The sequence below is a fragment of the Mustela nivalis genome, assembly GCF_964662115.1.
Source record: "Mustela nivalis genome assembly, chromosome: 1".
Classification (NCBI taxonomy): domain Eukaryota; kingdom Metazoa; phylum Chordata; class Mammalia; order Carnivora; family Mustelidae; genus Mustela; species Mustela nivalis.
In genome coordinates this window covers 115,294,154-115,310,094 of record NC_139020.1, presented here as the reverse complement: position 1 = coordinate 115,310,094, position 15,941 = coordinate 115,294,154, and the positions used below count along the sequence as shown (strand labels likewise).

General features: G+C 39.6%; 1 protein-coding gene across 2 annotated transcripts in view; it reads right to left on the bottom strand.

The window, feature by feature from the left end:
* Nucleotides 1-47: 47 nt before the first annotated feature.
* Nucleotides 48-15,941, bottom strand: part of PCYT1A (phosphate cytidylyltransferase 1A, choline) — a 44,310-nt gene continuing 28,416 nt past the window's right edge. For both annotated transcript variants that reach the window (XM_082700222.1, XM_082700223.1), the window contains exons 3-9: nt 13,304-13,403; nt 11,144-11,260; nt 9,880-10,031; nt 7,663-7,741; nt 6,635-6,777; nt 5,074-5,262; nt 48-4,190 (exon numbers count right to left, since the gene is read on the bottom strand). In XM_082700222.1, the coding sequence (XP_082556348.1) occupies nt 3,984-4,190; nt 5,074-5,262; nt 6,635-6,777; nt 7,663-7,741; nt 9,880-10,031; nt 11,144-11,260; nt 13,304-13,403 (987 nt within the window). In that variant the 3' untranslated portion in view covers nt 48-3,983. The remainder of the gene's footprint in view (nt 4,191-5,073; nt 5,263-6,634; nt 6,778-7,662; nt 7,742-9,879; nt 10,032-11,143; nt 11,261-13,303; nt 13,404-15,941) is intronic.

Genomic DNA, 15,941 nt, shown 5'->3' with positions numbered 1-15,941 from the left:
CATCTTATACACATGTATACCAGGTCATAAACACAGGAAATGGTAAATTAGGTAAAACCACTTTGCCTTTATTTGGCTAAATGACAAAGGCCCAAATAACTGGAACAAATTAATAACACTCACATAGGAAAACAATATATTGAACACCGATTGAGGAAAACACCCTGTGAATGCTGGCACTGCGGATGGGACTAACAGTCATACCAAGGCTAGCGTTTCTTCCCAACATACCTTTTTCTTTTCAGGATCCTCCATACAAAGCAACCCAACCAATCAAGTCTCTGTGTTTAAAATAGTCAGTGCCCCCGGAAGAAGAGTGGGAAAGCTCTCTTTAAACCTAAAGGAACACAACCTGAGTCATCCTAGTGTTAAACCTAGCACTTTGTTTTCTACCCCAATCTGAGTATTAACATAAAACTTTGGCAGAAAGAAAATCTTTCTTCTTTCTTTTAGAGAAAATTAACATTTAATAGTATAATCCTAAGAATATGTTCTACTTATTTGGAAAAATAGAAGCTAGGGACCACTCTTTATCCCATGACAATTTATTCTATGAGAGAAAACAAGAACATCATTGTATGACTTTGAAAAATACAACCTTTAAAAATACTTACATTGGTAAGCTTAAAAAAAATATCATTAGTTAAAACCATTATTAAGGGAGCTTTTTTTCCTGTTATTAGTTCAACTTCTGGTGAAAGGGTGTGCTGACAGAAAATGTAGAAGCTATGGCTTTTAGGGAATTAAAGAAAAGCAGCAAAATATAATTGATTTGGAAAGATTTTAGATAGATCTATAACAGGGTCAGAAAGGCAATGAGCTCCAGAAAAACAAAAGTTACCCACAAATCAACATAATCCAGAGAAACCAAAGCACTGTGAAGAATCATCACAGGGAGAATATCCAGAGGCTGCCTGACCAGTTGTGTGGTCACAAATAAAATAAGAAAAATCTAACTCTGGTGCTGCGTTATCAGCAACCAGATAAAGTCAAAAGTTCTCCTGACCTCTTTCATATTTTTTCTTATTTAGGATCTTCAACTTCCTCATATCCCCAACCTTCTTACCCAAGCCTCAGCGAAAAAATGCTCTTTGGCTCTAATTATCAGAAATGGCGGCAGTAGTACAAAGGATCTGTTTCTACTCCTCGAAAGTTTCAACCTCTCTTCCTTACTGCTACTGAGTCTAGTATACGAAAAGAGCAAACTCTCTGCCCAGACATCCCAAGATAACTAAAGTAGCACCTCCTCAGCATTCTGAGGAGCATGGAATGTCTCCATTCTTCCGTCTTACAGACTGGGCTCTGAAGCCAACCGGTGTTTAAGGCTCTCCCACCTCTGCTACATTTGGCTTATTGCTTGTGTGTGGGATTCAGGGAAACAGATAATTAACATTAGAAATCAATCTTTAACAGTTCATATTAAAATTAATAATAGCAAATTTACAGATCACAGGCATGGTCATGGTAGGCAAACCACTAACTTCATTTAATTAGGCACAAATGATCAAATAATACATCACCCCGTCAGCTTCTTCCCTCCACCCATCCTTGTCCATTTACCCCATTTACCTTTAAATAGGATTTACCATTAAATAGGATCCCATTTACCCCAAAGTAGCTAATATGCCACACCATAAATTTTCATCTTCAAGTCAAAAGTACTTCAAGATGCACTAGTGTTAGGAGATTGGGGCCACAGAGGCTCGTCAAAAGGGGTGAGAGGGCTTTCCAAGCACATGTGCATATGCTGGACCTGGCAGTCTTGGAGAATTTACCAGCAGAGCAGTTATATTCCAAGGGCAGGGAATGCCAAAAGTAGCCCACTGACAGAGCAGAGGAAGAGATCCCAGACAGTATATTTGAGAGGAGTGACACACAGGGTGCAAAACCACATTCTGAGCATCTTCCTTGCCAGATACACTTGATCAATATGTACCTTGAGGGAATAGGTAGGTGACCTTCAGTGATTTTATCATCTTTCTATACGAAGGAGAATAAGACAGAAGTAGGCAAAATTCTCAAAGAGGGAAGACTAAAGCAGAAAAGTTAAAATACGTGATCCTATGAAGCTTGTTAATGAAGGAAAACAAGAACTTGTACTGTTGCAAAAAAAGGATTCCAAGCCAAAGCTCATGTAAACCATATCTGATAGCAAAAAGAGCACTTCATGAGAAGAGTCAGAAATGTAGTTTTTATAAGCCATCATGACAACAAGAGATTTCCCTCTCTTTGTGTCTCTACTCTGCTATACTCTGCCTCTCTGGGTGATCAGAAGTTATAAGAAACCAGGTAGTCCTGCTGTGTAAGCAGGCAGTGATTCTAGCCTGATCCTCAGGCAGAAGAGCAGGTTTTATCAGAAAATATTTAGGGAGGAGACTATGAGCTGCTCACAGCCCTAGCACTGGGGAAAGCAAAGATAAAATGTGGTTTTCTTAGCTGAAAACACCAAAACTCCACCCCCACAAGGGGTATTTATGAGTGACAGGGTGGGGCCTGGACATAAGCAATTTTCCCCTGAACCCAGCTACAGGAATACTGAAGATGATGGTCTCTTCGGTCATGCAGGGGCACAATGCTAGAGGCTTAAAATGAGCTCACGCTCAACTACAAGTGTTAAGCTTCAGCATCTCTGATGTGGGAATATAAGTGGTGAATCCTCCTGGGCAACCTAACAGGAGCAGTGGGACCATAACCACCAGGCACACATGGGAAAGGGAGAGAATCTGCCATTTTCTTGTAATGTTCTGTGGCCTGCTGGAGGTTGCAGCGGAGGGCAGTCCCAACCAGCTGCAACTCTCAGAGGAAAAGAAACACCACCTGGAGCATTAGTTCCAGTCAAGAACATTCTTAAGAAGGACAGAGTTCAAGATAAGGCTTTAGGAAGGGGTGTGGGGGCGTGTTTCTTTATGCTTTTATGTTTAAATTCTGTGAAAATCTCTCTAAATATTCAGTATGGCTTTGAGCAACATGGATTAACAGATCATGTTCAAACTGCAGACATTTACAAAGTATCCTCTGTAAAAAGCTAGGTAATAAGCATCAAAATAGCAGGGCCAGGGACTTACTCACAGATGGGAAAATTAACCTAACCTGTCCCTGTATAGGATTGAGTATTGTCCCACTCCCCTCCCCAATCACAATAAATCTGGACGTGTTCCTGCCTTCAAAGGTAGACTGTAGGAAAGAGATTGACGAGAGCTCCCAAATAATTGGGTGAGAGTTTTCTGAGAAGATGAACACAGCAGGAAAACCGTAGCTGATGCCATGTGGTCTGGTTCCATCCCCATCAGTGTCTTCCATGGACCCCATTGGGTCCAACAAGAAACTCCTCAGGGAGTAAGAAAAGTTAGGCTCAGATCTCCTTCTTCTCACAGCCAGCCACATTGACACATGTGCAGCAGTACATTTAGGGGATTTGTGACTGCGTTTACTTAGCTTTTGGGTTTTTGTTAAGGATACCAAAATTATGCTATTTCCCCTGCCCCCTGAAATCACTCATCAGCATGGCTCATTGCTTGAAGGACTTGGCAAGCCACTCTGCCTCAGAACAGAAGGCAAACACTATAGTGTATCAGGAAGAAAAGGCCTCTGAGTAATATACCATTTCCTTCTGCCCACTCCTCAGGGGCAAAAAATTAGTTCTACTTACAACATTTGAAAGACTAATTTTTAAAAAATTAATAAAAATGACAATTTCCCTGTCAAAATCACATGAACATAAACAGTAAAGCAAAGTCTGTAGGGAGGGTATATGGATGCAGAACAGGTTTCTGAGGTGTGGTCAGCCTCCTTCTTGGTGTGGATGGGTGATGATGTCTCCTGGAGAACAGGCTGTCTGATCCCATCCTCGGTCCTCCTGCCCCAACTTTCTTTCCTTTGTAGCTGTCCTTAGGTTTAGTGTTGGAATCACAATTCGAAATTCAACAGAGAGCTTCTGAAGGTGATGGGACAGAGGGAGGGGACAGGAAAGAAGGGATGAAAACTTAGTCTTCTTCATCCTCACTGATATCATAAGCTGCAGCTTTGTGCCTGGAGAGGTTTGCTGGGGAGGAAGGCGGGGAAGTCTTGCCAGAGAAGGGCCATCGGAAAGACGGGGATGGGGAGCGTTCCCGAGTGGGGCTGCTGCTGGGACTCTGCTTTGGACTGATGGCCTGTAGCATCCGGCCTTTACCCTCTTTCAGCATATGTTTCTGGGGAGACCAAAAGGAAGAATTAGAAGAAACCTAGGGATCCTACTAAATCACCACTGGAGGATCTGAGACTTCAAATTATCGTGAGTGCCCAGTGCAATGCCAAAAGTGATCAAATACGCTAGGGGAAGGATACACCTAAAATTTTAAGCAATTTCCTCCCTAAAATAGTCCATGTTATGCTTCTTATCTAAGGGTTCCTACCTGTTATCCACAGTCACCCAATTCTCGATGACTATGTCAAAGGAATTCTTAAATGGCTACTTGGTCCAGAGTCTAGACTTCAGGCAAAACCAAAGGAACTCACTCAGACAAAAGGGTACCTATCCTAGTTCGAGAACTCTCTGAAAAGGAAATTCTATATTCTCCCTAAATAATCTGTTCTGGTATCAGATACTTTCACAGTTAGATGCTTCTTGATAACCTAAGGCTCACTTGCTAAATAATTACACGCACCTTCTATTTGGCTTAAAGAGACCTTGTTACTCCTCAAGGACAGAACTCTCACCTCACCCAGCAGCTCTGCAGCAGCTGTTTGTACTGGAGGCAGCTTTCTTTCTACTGTTCTTCGTTCTTTCCTTTCCTTTTTATTTAAAACTATAATATAAAAGCAAACTGGGCAAGGTCACTTGCTTATCACCAGATTTGGAGGTTGACAGAGAGCTGGCAAGATTATTTAGGAGAATGTGTAACCTCTTTCTGTAATGAGTTTAAACAACTTTTTGGGGACAGTTGAAATATAGTTCTGCCCAGTATCAGGAACAGATTAGATAACCATTTAATGTTGATGTCCCTTTCTATAATGCTGTAATTCTTCACACAGCATGAAAATTACCTAAATTTTCCTGAAATTCCCTAAACTGTCCACCAAGAAAGAACATACCAGAGCTCCTTCTGGACCAAACATTTCCAGGAAACTTCCAATGAATTCTCGGGATTTCTCCTCCCATTTCTGAATGAGATCAATGCTTTTTTCCTCCACCTTCTGAACAAATTCTTTTGACTTTTCTTCCACGTCTTTCACTTTCTTCTTTACTTTGTCAACCCGCTCCTGCAAGTGGTATTTCTTCTCCTAAGTAAAGAAATAATTGTTTTAAGAAATAATACTCACTCTGACCTCCATTCCAAAGGGAGAAGAAAAAAAAAGTTTCAGCACGTTACTGATAAGATTTCCAGTCGTCAGAATTTCACTTCACCCTAATCTCCTGTTTCTCTAGCATAGTAACAGATTAAATATACTCTGGATGGTCACCTTATATGAAAGTGTGATAATTCAAACATTAAAGAATCCTGGATTAAACTAAAGATATAGAGTATGCTCAGTAACCATTGGGCATATAGCAAATGAAGTCAGATTTTTTAAGGCTACATTAAAACTAATGATGTACTAATAATGTTGGTTAACTGAACATAATAATTTTTAAAAAAACATAAACTTGGAACATAAACATGCCCAACATAACCCAAACCCCATTCTAGATGAAGATATGTAAGAAGCCAGGAATAAGACAACTCTCATACGTTGAAGTAGCGGATCTTTTACTTAATTTGTTTATGGTATTGATGTTTTCCTGCTATCACTGGCTTATTCTATGATTTTAGAAGAGCTTTTTGTTCTATTTTTAGTATTTAGTATTTAGTATTTAGAGGTCTGTTTGCTCATCTGCAAAATGAGGTCCTACCAGCTTCCCTAAACAGAAAGGAAAATGGTATGGATCGGGGGAGGTTTAGCCAAAGGAAAAGTGTTTTCATAATTTTCAGATCATAAAGGGGAACGGGAATATGTTTAGTATTTTTAAACACCTGAAGGAGATTCTGTAGTAGGTAGTTAACAACAGCTAGGGTTTATCTGCAAAGCTAAACCTATTTGATGAAGCCATTTCACCTATTCATTATTCACACAATTGGCAGCAGGTAAGGGAGCATGGTAAACTACTCGTACAGAAGATATAGTTAGCAGCTTTCTTCTTTTAAAATCAACTTTATTAAGATACAATTTATATACAAAATGTATAACAGTTTGTTTCTAAAAGGTAATATTAAGCTAAGATAAACTATGCTTTCATAAATTAAATTTTAAAACCGAGGTCCACATGCCCTGAGAAATTGCATGCAAAATGTTGTGTGTGCCACTATCCACACAGGGAGAGGATCCATAGCTTTCAGTAAATTTTCCAAAGACCATCCAATTAAACATATTATTATTTAATTGGTTGTGTATTTTTATATCAATGTGTTGACTGATACTAGACCATAAAGGCAGAGAATGCCTCTGTTTTAATCTCTTTGTAAAGCTTAGCACAGTGTAATCAGCAAAGAGGCATTCACTGAATTTTGGAGGTGACGGTTACAACAGACAGAAAAGCAACTTTAGCTCAGATGAGGTAGGAGGTTAACGTGTGTCCTATAGGGCCAGAGAACTCTGGGATGAAGCTGGAACTCACATTGATAAAGCTGACATTGAGCTCCTTTGCCGTGTAGCCCCTCTGTAGATTCCGTCTGGCATACACATCATAGTCCCGGACAATTCGGGTGATGATGTCTGATGTGGAGATACCTTCTGTCCTCTGTGTTGGTGCAAACATACCTAATCCAAGAACACACACATACACTGTGACATTCTGGTTAACTCAGGCCATAGGACTAGATGGAAACTGGGAGCAACATTTTTTTACTCAAAAAATGATCTTCTATTACTAAGTGAAGTCTGGAGATACTGACATACAGGAGGAAGACTGAATCAAAGGCTAGGGGTAAGGAAAGAAAGAACTATATATGGCCCTAATATTAAAAAATATACATATGGGCCTGGGAGTTTCCTAAAATTAAAATATGTATCAAAAATAGATGCTTAGGGATGCCTGGGTGGCTCAGTCTGTTAAGCCTCTTTTTTTGGCTCAGTTCATGATCCTAGCATCCTGGGATCAAGTCCCACATTGGACTCCTTGCTCAGCAGGGAGCCTACTTTTCCCTCTGCCAGCTGCTCCCCCTGCTTGTGCTCTCTCTTTTTCTCTCTCTCGGACAAACAAACAAAATATGTTTTTTTTAAGTTTTTTTTTTTTTAATATTTTATTTATTTATTTGACAGACAGAGATGACAAGTAGGCAGAGAGGCAGGCAGAGAGAGGAGGAAGCAGGCTCCCCACTGAGCGAAGAGCCTGACGTGGGGCTCTATCCCAGGACCCTGGGATCATGACCTGAGCTGAAGGCAGAGGCCTTAACCCACTGAGCCACCCAGGCACCCCAAACAAACAAAATCTTTAAAAAAAAAAAAAAAAAAAAAGTAGATGCTTAGACCGCAAATTGATGGATATCAGTGCTATGCTCACCTAAACCTCTTATCTGAAGTGTGATTGAAAGTAGATATTGAATTTCTAAGTGCATAAATTTTCCTTTGCAAGGTGGCAATGTCATTGATTCTCTGTTGCTGCCTGAGACATCATAAAGTGAGGATGTAGATCAGCTTACTTACCTGCTTCCTTGATGTGCTTATAAACATCATCGCTCCCAGCAGAAGAATAAGGGATGTCATCATGGGCTACAAAATCAATCTGAAATAAGGAAACATCATTTAAAACTGAGGATCAATGACATCAGAAAGAACCAGTAAATATTCCCCCAGAAAATACTCTCCCAGATTCAGAATAAAGGACAAGGAGAGGCCAGGCCTCAAGTAAACTTTTTTTCTTTATCTCTCTTTGCCTTGCTTCATAAATTCTGTGATTCATTCATAACCCACACAATTTAATTTTTTTTATCTATTTATCACTCATAAATATGAAGTTGACCAGTTTCTTTTTTTTTTTAGCTAATTCTCCTGGTCTACTGGAAGTGCTACCCTTACACTGCACACCAGTCACCATGCTGTAGTAAACACGACTGGAGGATATGCTGGTGTGTTAGTGACTGGAGCTGAGGAAATCTCCCTATCCTCCTGGGTCTATAAAGATTGGTCAAATAAGGTTTCTAAAAATATGCAAAAGAGGTCACTTCTTCCTTAGCTGGTTTCTCTCTCAGACCATGAGATGAGTGGGAATATAAAAATAGCAACCAAGAGCCCTTTTACTAGAATAGATACATCTATACTCCTGAGGAATGTGAAACTCAAAGCCATAAAAGACATTTAGGTCTTGGGCTCTATCATTTTACTACTGTCAATACTTCTTGCAACAGTGAGAAGAGATCAATAGCATGGGATCAATAATCTTTCAGAGAGATATGCTAACCTTATTTAGTCATTCCTATGTAGACCATATGCCCTTTACTAATGTAATTGCTAATACGACTATACCTAATTCCCAGAAGCCAGTAATGTGAAGCATGCCTATCAGGACTGTGTCAGAGACTCTTAGCTAACATCCTGATTACCTATGAACAATTTGTCAGGGATTGATAGGCTGCAAAGTGAAAATAAGAATGGTGGCCAAGTAAGACTGCTGGCTGAGGATTCACTGCTAACAAAGAGAAAGGGGAAATTAAAAGTTCCTCTAACCTCTTCTGCCTGAGCCTGCCTGGCTCTGGTTGCTGAAAATAATCTTATTCACCACCTTTAGAATAACTGGCTCGCAAGTATTGATATAGAAAAGCTAGAGTATTATGAAAGGTCTGTCCTAATCCCAAATAGTTTTAGCAGATACCCTTTAGCTTCAGGCCTACCCCCAAGTATTGGTTTTAAAGCACTTTGGCTACTTTTGTTCTTTCTGCCTCACTGAACAGCTCACCTTTGACATTCCACATACTCCTGCTGAGAACTGACAATATGCTTGCTGGTTTCTCAAGCTTGGGGACCTCAACCTGACCTGATAAACTCTTCTCACCTTCCCACCTTTTAGAGGAAACCTGTTTCTTTAACAGGAGAATTAAAAGCAGTGAGGGGTTTTATACTACTAACTCAATAAGTAAAAATGAGAAACCTGGTTTCTGATGCTATACAACTTCTAGCCCAAAATCAAAGACATGAAACTAAATTTAAGTCAATATATAAGAGAAGTCTGGGACGCCTGGGTGGCTCAGTGGGTTGGACCGCTGCCTTCGGCTCGGGTCATGATCTTGGGGTCCCAGGATCGAGTCCCGGGATCGAGTCCCGCATCGGGCTCTCTGCTCAGCGGGGAGCCTGCTTCCTCCTCTCTCTCTCTCTGCCTGCCTCTCTCTACTTGTGATCTCTCTCTCTGTCAAATAAATAAATAATTTAAAAATATATATATATATAAGAGAAGTCTATGTTTATCCATCTTGTTTCCTGGAACTTTCTGAGAGCACAGCTCAGGCTCTTATATTCTATAGGACTGGTATGTTAGGAGGATGGACATATTCATAGTGTGGGGGTATAAAATCACTTAACTGAAGAGTACAGTTTCTAGCCCTGCTACTGTGTATCCTGGACCAGGTTATTTGGTCTCTCTGGCTCTATTCTCATATGTAAAGTAGAAAGAATAGCTACCCAGTAAGACTGTTTTAGGGAGCAAATGAAATATAATAGATATAAAAGTGCTTATAAACCACCAAACGCCATATAAATATCAGGGATGATCATTATTAGTAGTAATAGCACAGTCATCTCCTCTGTGTGACATTTACATAGAGCACAGAAGTAAAAAATGGCTAGTGGAAAACTACCCCAAATCCCAGAAGTCTTGAGAGTTGAGGGAATTCCAGAACAAGGGATGGGGACGTGTGTTCAGTTTCTTACCCGGTGTTCTGCCAGGAACTCTGGTGTCAAGGTCCAGGGGGCATTCCTCACCACCTCATCCACATAGCGGCAGTGCTGCACTGCATCATAGCGCTCATTTTCATTCATCACCGTGAAGCCTTTGAAGTTGTGCGTAAGCTCATCACTGCAAACTGAGTTCACCACACCACACAGTTGTAAGTCCAAGTCCTCTTTGCTTAACCATTCCTCAGTCACCAACCTCTCCCATTTCCTATGACTGTAACCAATCTTCCCACCAGAAAAGAATTTCCTGGGTCCAGCTCAATCTGAGTAACAATACTTTTCCTAATCCAAGATACACCTTCAGGACCAAGTCCTCACGAAAAGTATGTTCACACTTTGGAGAGAAGATAAAACAAGGGCCTAAAATCTTTGGCTTTGAAATTAACCTGTGAATTTCTGCATCACTAAGTTTTTAAAAATGTTTTCATGTATTTTCATAAGACTATATTAGACCACATAACATTTGCTTAACAGACTTGTGCACTTCAGTTGATTCAAAATGATAAACAGGGCTGCCTGCGTGGCTCAGTCAGCTGAGCATTTGATGCTTGGTTTCAGCTTAGGTCATGGTCTCAGGGTTCTGGGATCAAGCCCTGTGTCAAGCTCCATGGGTAGCACAGGCTACTTGTCCTTCTCCCTCCCTCACTGCTTACCCACCTCCCACACACTCTCTCTCAAATAAATAAATAAAATCTTATAAAAAAAAAAAAAAAAAGACAAACTGAAATCTAGAATAAATGCTGTTCTTAAGTAGGCAATAGGGGTCACTGTTGCTCCCAAAACTGCAGAAACTCAGCTAAAAACAGAGATAAAAACTGGACCTCTCAGGTCAGAGTGCTTGGAGCTTCTCTCACCAGGTTTGTATAATTCATATACTTCAAGTTTTAGAGAGACTGTTCCATATCTCTCATTTAAAAACCAAAACAAGGGGCCCCTGGGTGGCTCAGTGGGTTAAGCCTCTGCCTTTGGCTCAGATCATGATCTTATGGTCTTGGAATCAAGCCCTGCATTGGACTCCCTGCTCAGCAGGGAGCCGGCTTCCCCCCTCCCTCTGCCTGCCTCTCTGCCTACGTGTGACCTTTCTTTCTGTCAAATAAATAAATAAATAAATAATCTTAAAAAAAATAAAAATAAAAAAACAAAAACAAGAGCCAGTATTCATGTTACAATAGGAGAAAAAGGCTACTATAATTTTTTTTTTTTTCTGGAAAGCACCTAAAGTCATCAGATGTTTTCTTACCTCCCACAATGAGGTATGTATTAGGGAAAAGGTTCTTTGCTTGCATTAGAGCCCGAGCATGACCACAGTGAAATAAGTCAAATATTCCATCAGCATAAACTCTCACAGGCCGATCACCTAAATCCAAAGGAAAGAATTTACCACAAAAACACACTGATTCAATACCTCATATTTGACTAATGGAAATGACACTGTGTTCCATCTTTTCATATCCCTCTCTCAAGGTGCTCTCTGGATATTCACTTTAATGGAAGGGTAGGTTGGGGTTGTGAGGAATAATATCACAGATTGCTTTGGCTCCAAAGACACTTTTGACATCACATCCATTGACTCTGTTAGTCTGATCTCATCAAACTGCTCATGGAACTGGATTTCATGATTGCTTTTTCTTGAAGTTATTTTAGAAGTAAATGGGAAGGGGTGGCTGGGTGGCTCAGTCAGTTAAGTGTCTGTCTTCTGCTCAGGTCATGATCTTAGGGTCCTAGGATTGAGCCCCGAATCAGGCTCTGCCCAGCAGGGAGCTTGCTTCTCTCTCTCCCTCTGCCACTTGTGTTCTCTTGCTTGCTCTCTCATTTTCAGGCTGTTTGATTACTAGTAACTAAGCTTTGCTTTGAAAATAAACCTCCCTCCAATTGCCCAGTGAGTAAGATGTGATCTATAGGGGTGAGACAAAGAAGGTGAAAGGGGTGAAGGTAAGTATTAGTTACCAATTTATTGCTTCTCAGTCCCAGTCACCTTCAATACCCACTCTGTGATAATAGATGGGATTCCTTCAAGTATTTCTCCCTGACAGCAAGCATGATATTATACTTTCTCAGTAGAGGGCAATAAAGTATTTGAAAGTCAAATATAAATCCTACAGGACTTCATATTAGTGCTTTTCCTTTTTTCTCCATTAGTGAGAATAACAGAGACCAGACTGTCAATTTATTAGTAGTAGTGGACTATGAAAGAAAAGCCAAGAAATGACTTCTTGGAGGTACAAGACTAATACCACACACACTGAGAATAGAATTGACATTACCAGTTCCTTGTGCTTCAAATAATAAATCAAACAAGTCCTAGGAACATATTCCCATATGTGAATAAAAGAAGAGTATTTAACTATAGAAGCAGAAAATAACATTAGGAACAGCTCTATCATTCTGGGAAAGAAGGGGAGACTCATCAGATATACCATACCAAAGGGAGGGGTAAGACTCATCTCCCTCCTTGAGGACAATGAAACAAAGAGGAGAAAACTGGTTCTCAGGTTTGTGGACATTTCTTTCCAGATAGCTTAATCCATAAATAAGTAGCTTTTAAACTGAGAAATTATACACTGGTGATAGAAATAAAAATTGGTACAAAAATTTTAAGGGCAATTAGAGGGGTGCCTCAGCAGGAGTCTGCTTCTCCCTTGCCCTACTTGTGCATGTGCACAGTATATGCATGCTCTCTCTGACCAAATCAGACCTGCAAATTTTATAGGCTAATTTGTGATTCTTTTTTCCACCTAAAATGCAATCAGATTGCCAATAACCTTCTATTATTTAAAACTAATGTCTACAAAGAGCAGCATCACTTCAGGGTGAAAAGAACAAAAAGATGGAACAACTTAGGCTTTAGTTTCAGTTTTATCACTAATTATTTGTTTTACTCTAGGAGAACTTTCACTTCTTAGTTTCTGTAGACTTCAATTTCTTCATGTATACAATGAAGAGATGATAAAGTAGATAATCTGAAAAAAATGACTTATAAAATTCTATTCTAAAATTGTTAAAAAATAAATTAGTTGGTGCTTGTTAATTATAAGCTTCAAAACTTGGGAATAGTACACATGCACACACAAACATTTTATGTACCACAGGTGGTTTGGGAACAGATTAGCAATAAGCTGGGTAATATAGCTAATGTGATCAGATCTGAGTGAGGTACCACGTTCTGAATGTGTTATCAGAAGAAATGAAATGAAATGAAAATATCTTGCCTTCAACAGGTCTACTATCACATCTGAATGTGATCCTTGAACTGTTTGATGGCATTTTGAAATTTGACCTGCTGCTACTACACCATTTTGTTGTCATTTTACCCTACCCCATTGGCCTGCTTATTCCTCAAGGGGAGTAGTAAGAGTTAAAAACAAGAGTAAAACAACAATATAATTAAGCATTTACTTACAAGGAGTTCCTCTGCTGGCTTCTTCCATAGTTACCCTGACATAGGGCTTACTAAAGTCGACCTCAATTTCATCAGAAAAAGGAGCTGGCTGCTGTAAGCCCTTAAGAGGAAAGTGAAGGAAAACAAAGTTAAGTTCGATGGTACAGACTGAAATAATCCAAAAATGTCAGCTTTAAAGAACAACCAGTTATTCAATATACTGGTGATTAAATTCCTCCTAAATCATGTAACAAAAGAAAAAAAAGGCATTTCAAAATGGCAAGTGAAAGTTGCAACCTTTTTTTTTTTTAATTTATTTATTCGTCAGAGAAAGAGAGAGAGGGCACAAGAGTGAGCACACACAGAGTGGCAGAGACAGAGAGAGAAGCAGGCTCCCCGCTGAGCAAGGAGCCCGAAGTCGGACTCTATCCCAGGACGCCGGGACCATGACCTGAGCCGAAGGCAGCCGCTCAACCGAGCACCCAGGCGTCCCAAAAGTTGCAACCTTTTACCAAATGGGTAAATCAGTAAATCACGATATGAAAGATAAATGTCTTACAGGTGATTTCAGGGTAATATTGAGCGAGGTAGCTGGGAAACTAGGCACAGTCCCAACTAACTGGGTCCTAAATAACGGCTCCTCCGCTGTCTGGCAGAACACACGACCCTGTTCTATGTGATGAAACTGCCAAAGTTCTTAAGCACATTTTCAACTAGGGGACTTCAACTAGGGGACTGGAGAGGCAAATAGCTCCTGTATGCTTTATCAATTGTGATTATACATACACTGTAAGTATGTTCTAATGCTCACAACAGCCCTCTGAGGCAAGAAGTACAATAATTCTCAATTTAAAGATGAGGAAAACAAGGTTCAAAGAAATTATATGAATTATATGCAATTACTCAGAGGCAAAGCTGAAATAAGAATGCAGGAATGCTCTTTCCTCTAGAGAGGAAAGTCTTACTTAAGAGTTTTTGTTAACACTCTTAAGTATTTTATTCTATTTGTTGCTATTGTGAAGGGAATTGTTTTTCTTAACTTTATTTTTGGATGGTTCCTTGCTAGTATATAAAAATACAAATTGATTTATAAATGCAAATGTGTCTGTGTGTATAATTTCAGATGATTTTTGTATATTGATTGTGGCCCTATGACTTTGCTAAACTCAATTATTAGTTGAAGCACTTTGGTAGATTCCTTAGCATTTTCTACATATGAGATCATGTCATCTATGACTAAAGATGTTCTACTTCTTTCCAATCTGGATGCCTTTAATTTCCTTTTTATTATCCCTTATTGCCTTAGGTGGAATCTTTAGCATAATGGTGAACAGAAGTAACAAGGACAAATATCTTGGGGGTGAAGTATGCAGTCTTTTACCATTAAACATTATGTTAACTGTAGGTTTTTTTGTGGATGCCATTTATCAACTGAGGAATTGCCCTCCTTTTTGCAATTTGTTAAGAGTTTTTATAATAAATAGATGTTGGATTTTGTCACATGCTTTTTCTGCATTACTGAAACAATCAAATTCTGGTTTTGTCTTTTGTTACTTATGGTGTATTAGATTAATTGATTTTAGGAGGTCAAACCAACCTTGCATTCCAGAGTGAAATCCCCCTTGGTCATGCTATATAAATCTTTTTATATGTTCCTAGATTTGTTAATATATTGTTAAGGATTTTTGCATCTTAGTTCGTGAAAAAATTTTAACTATGGTTTCCTTTTTTTGTGCTTTTTTCTCTCCTGGGTTTGATGTTTGGTTTCATAAAATGGGATAGAAAGTACTCTCTATTTTTTGAAACTGTTCAGAATAGGAAACTATTTCTTCCTTAAATATTTGGAAGAATTGATCAATCTAGCAGCTGGGACTGGTCTTGTCTTTGTGGGAAGATTTTAAAAAATTAATTCAATTTTTTAAAAATTTTATTTGCCAGAGAGAGAGGGAGAGAGAGAGAGAGAGACAGAGGGCACGCAAGCGAGTACACACAAGCAGGCAGAGAGGCAGGCAGAGGCACGGAGAAAAGCAGGTTCCCTGCCAAGCAAGGAGCCCGATGCGGGACTCGATCCCATGACCCCGGGATCATGACCTGAGCCAAAGGCAGCGGCTCAACCCACTGAGCCACCCAGGCGTCCCTCAATTTTTTCTTTTTTTAACTTGGGATAAGTCCATTCAGATTTTCTGTTTCATTTTGGGTTAGTCTTGATAATTTGTCTCTTCTTAGGAATGTCTATTTTATTTAAATTGTCAAATTTTTTTTGGCATTCAGTTGTTTATAACATTCCCTTATCTGTTGGACTATAGTAATGTTTGCTTAGAATTTTAAATTCTAAATAGGGTTGAATCATGATTGGGTTGAATCCAGGGACTGGGAAGACACTGTTTTGTTTTGTTTTCAGATAAGGATGGACTTTTTACAATTAGGTTTTAGATTTTTATTTATTTGAGAGAGAGTATGAGTAGAGAGAGAGGCAGAGGGCTAGAATCCTCAAGCAAACTCCCGCCCTGGGTACAGAGCCTGACTCAGGGTTCACCATGAGATCATAACCTAAGAGAAACTAAGAGTTGGATGCTCAACTGACTGAGAAACCCAGGTGGTGTCCTTTAAGACTAGGTTTTAAAATTAAAATGCATTTCTTTTTGAGGCACCTGGGTGG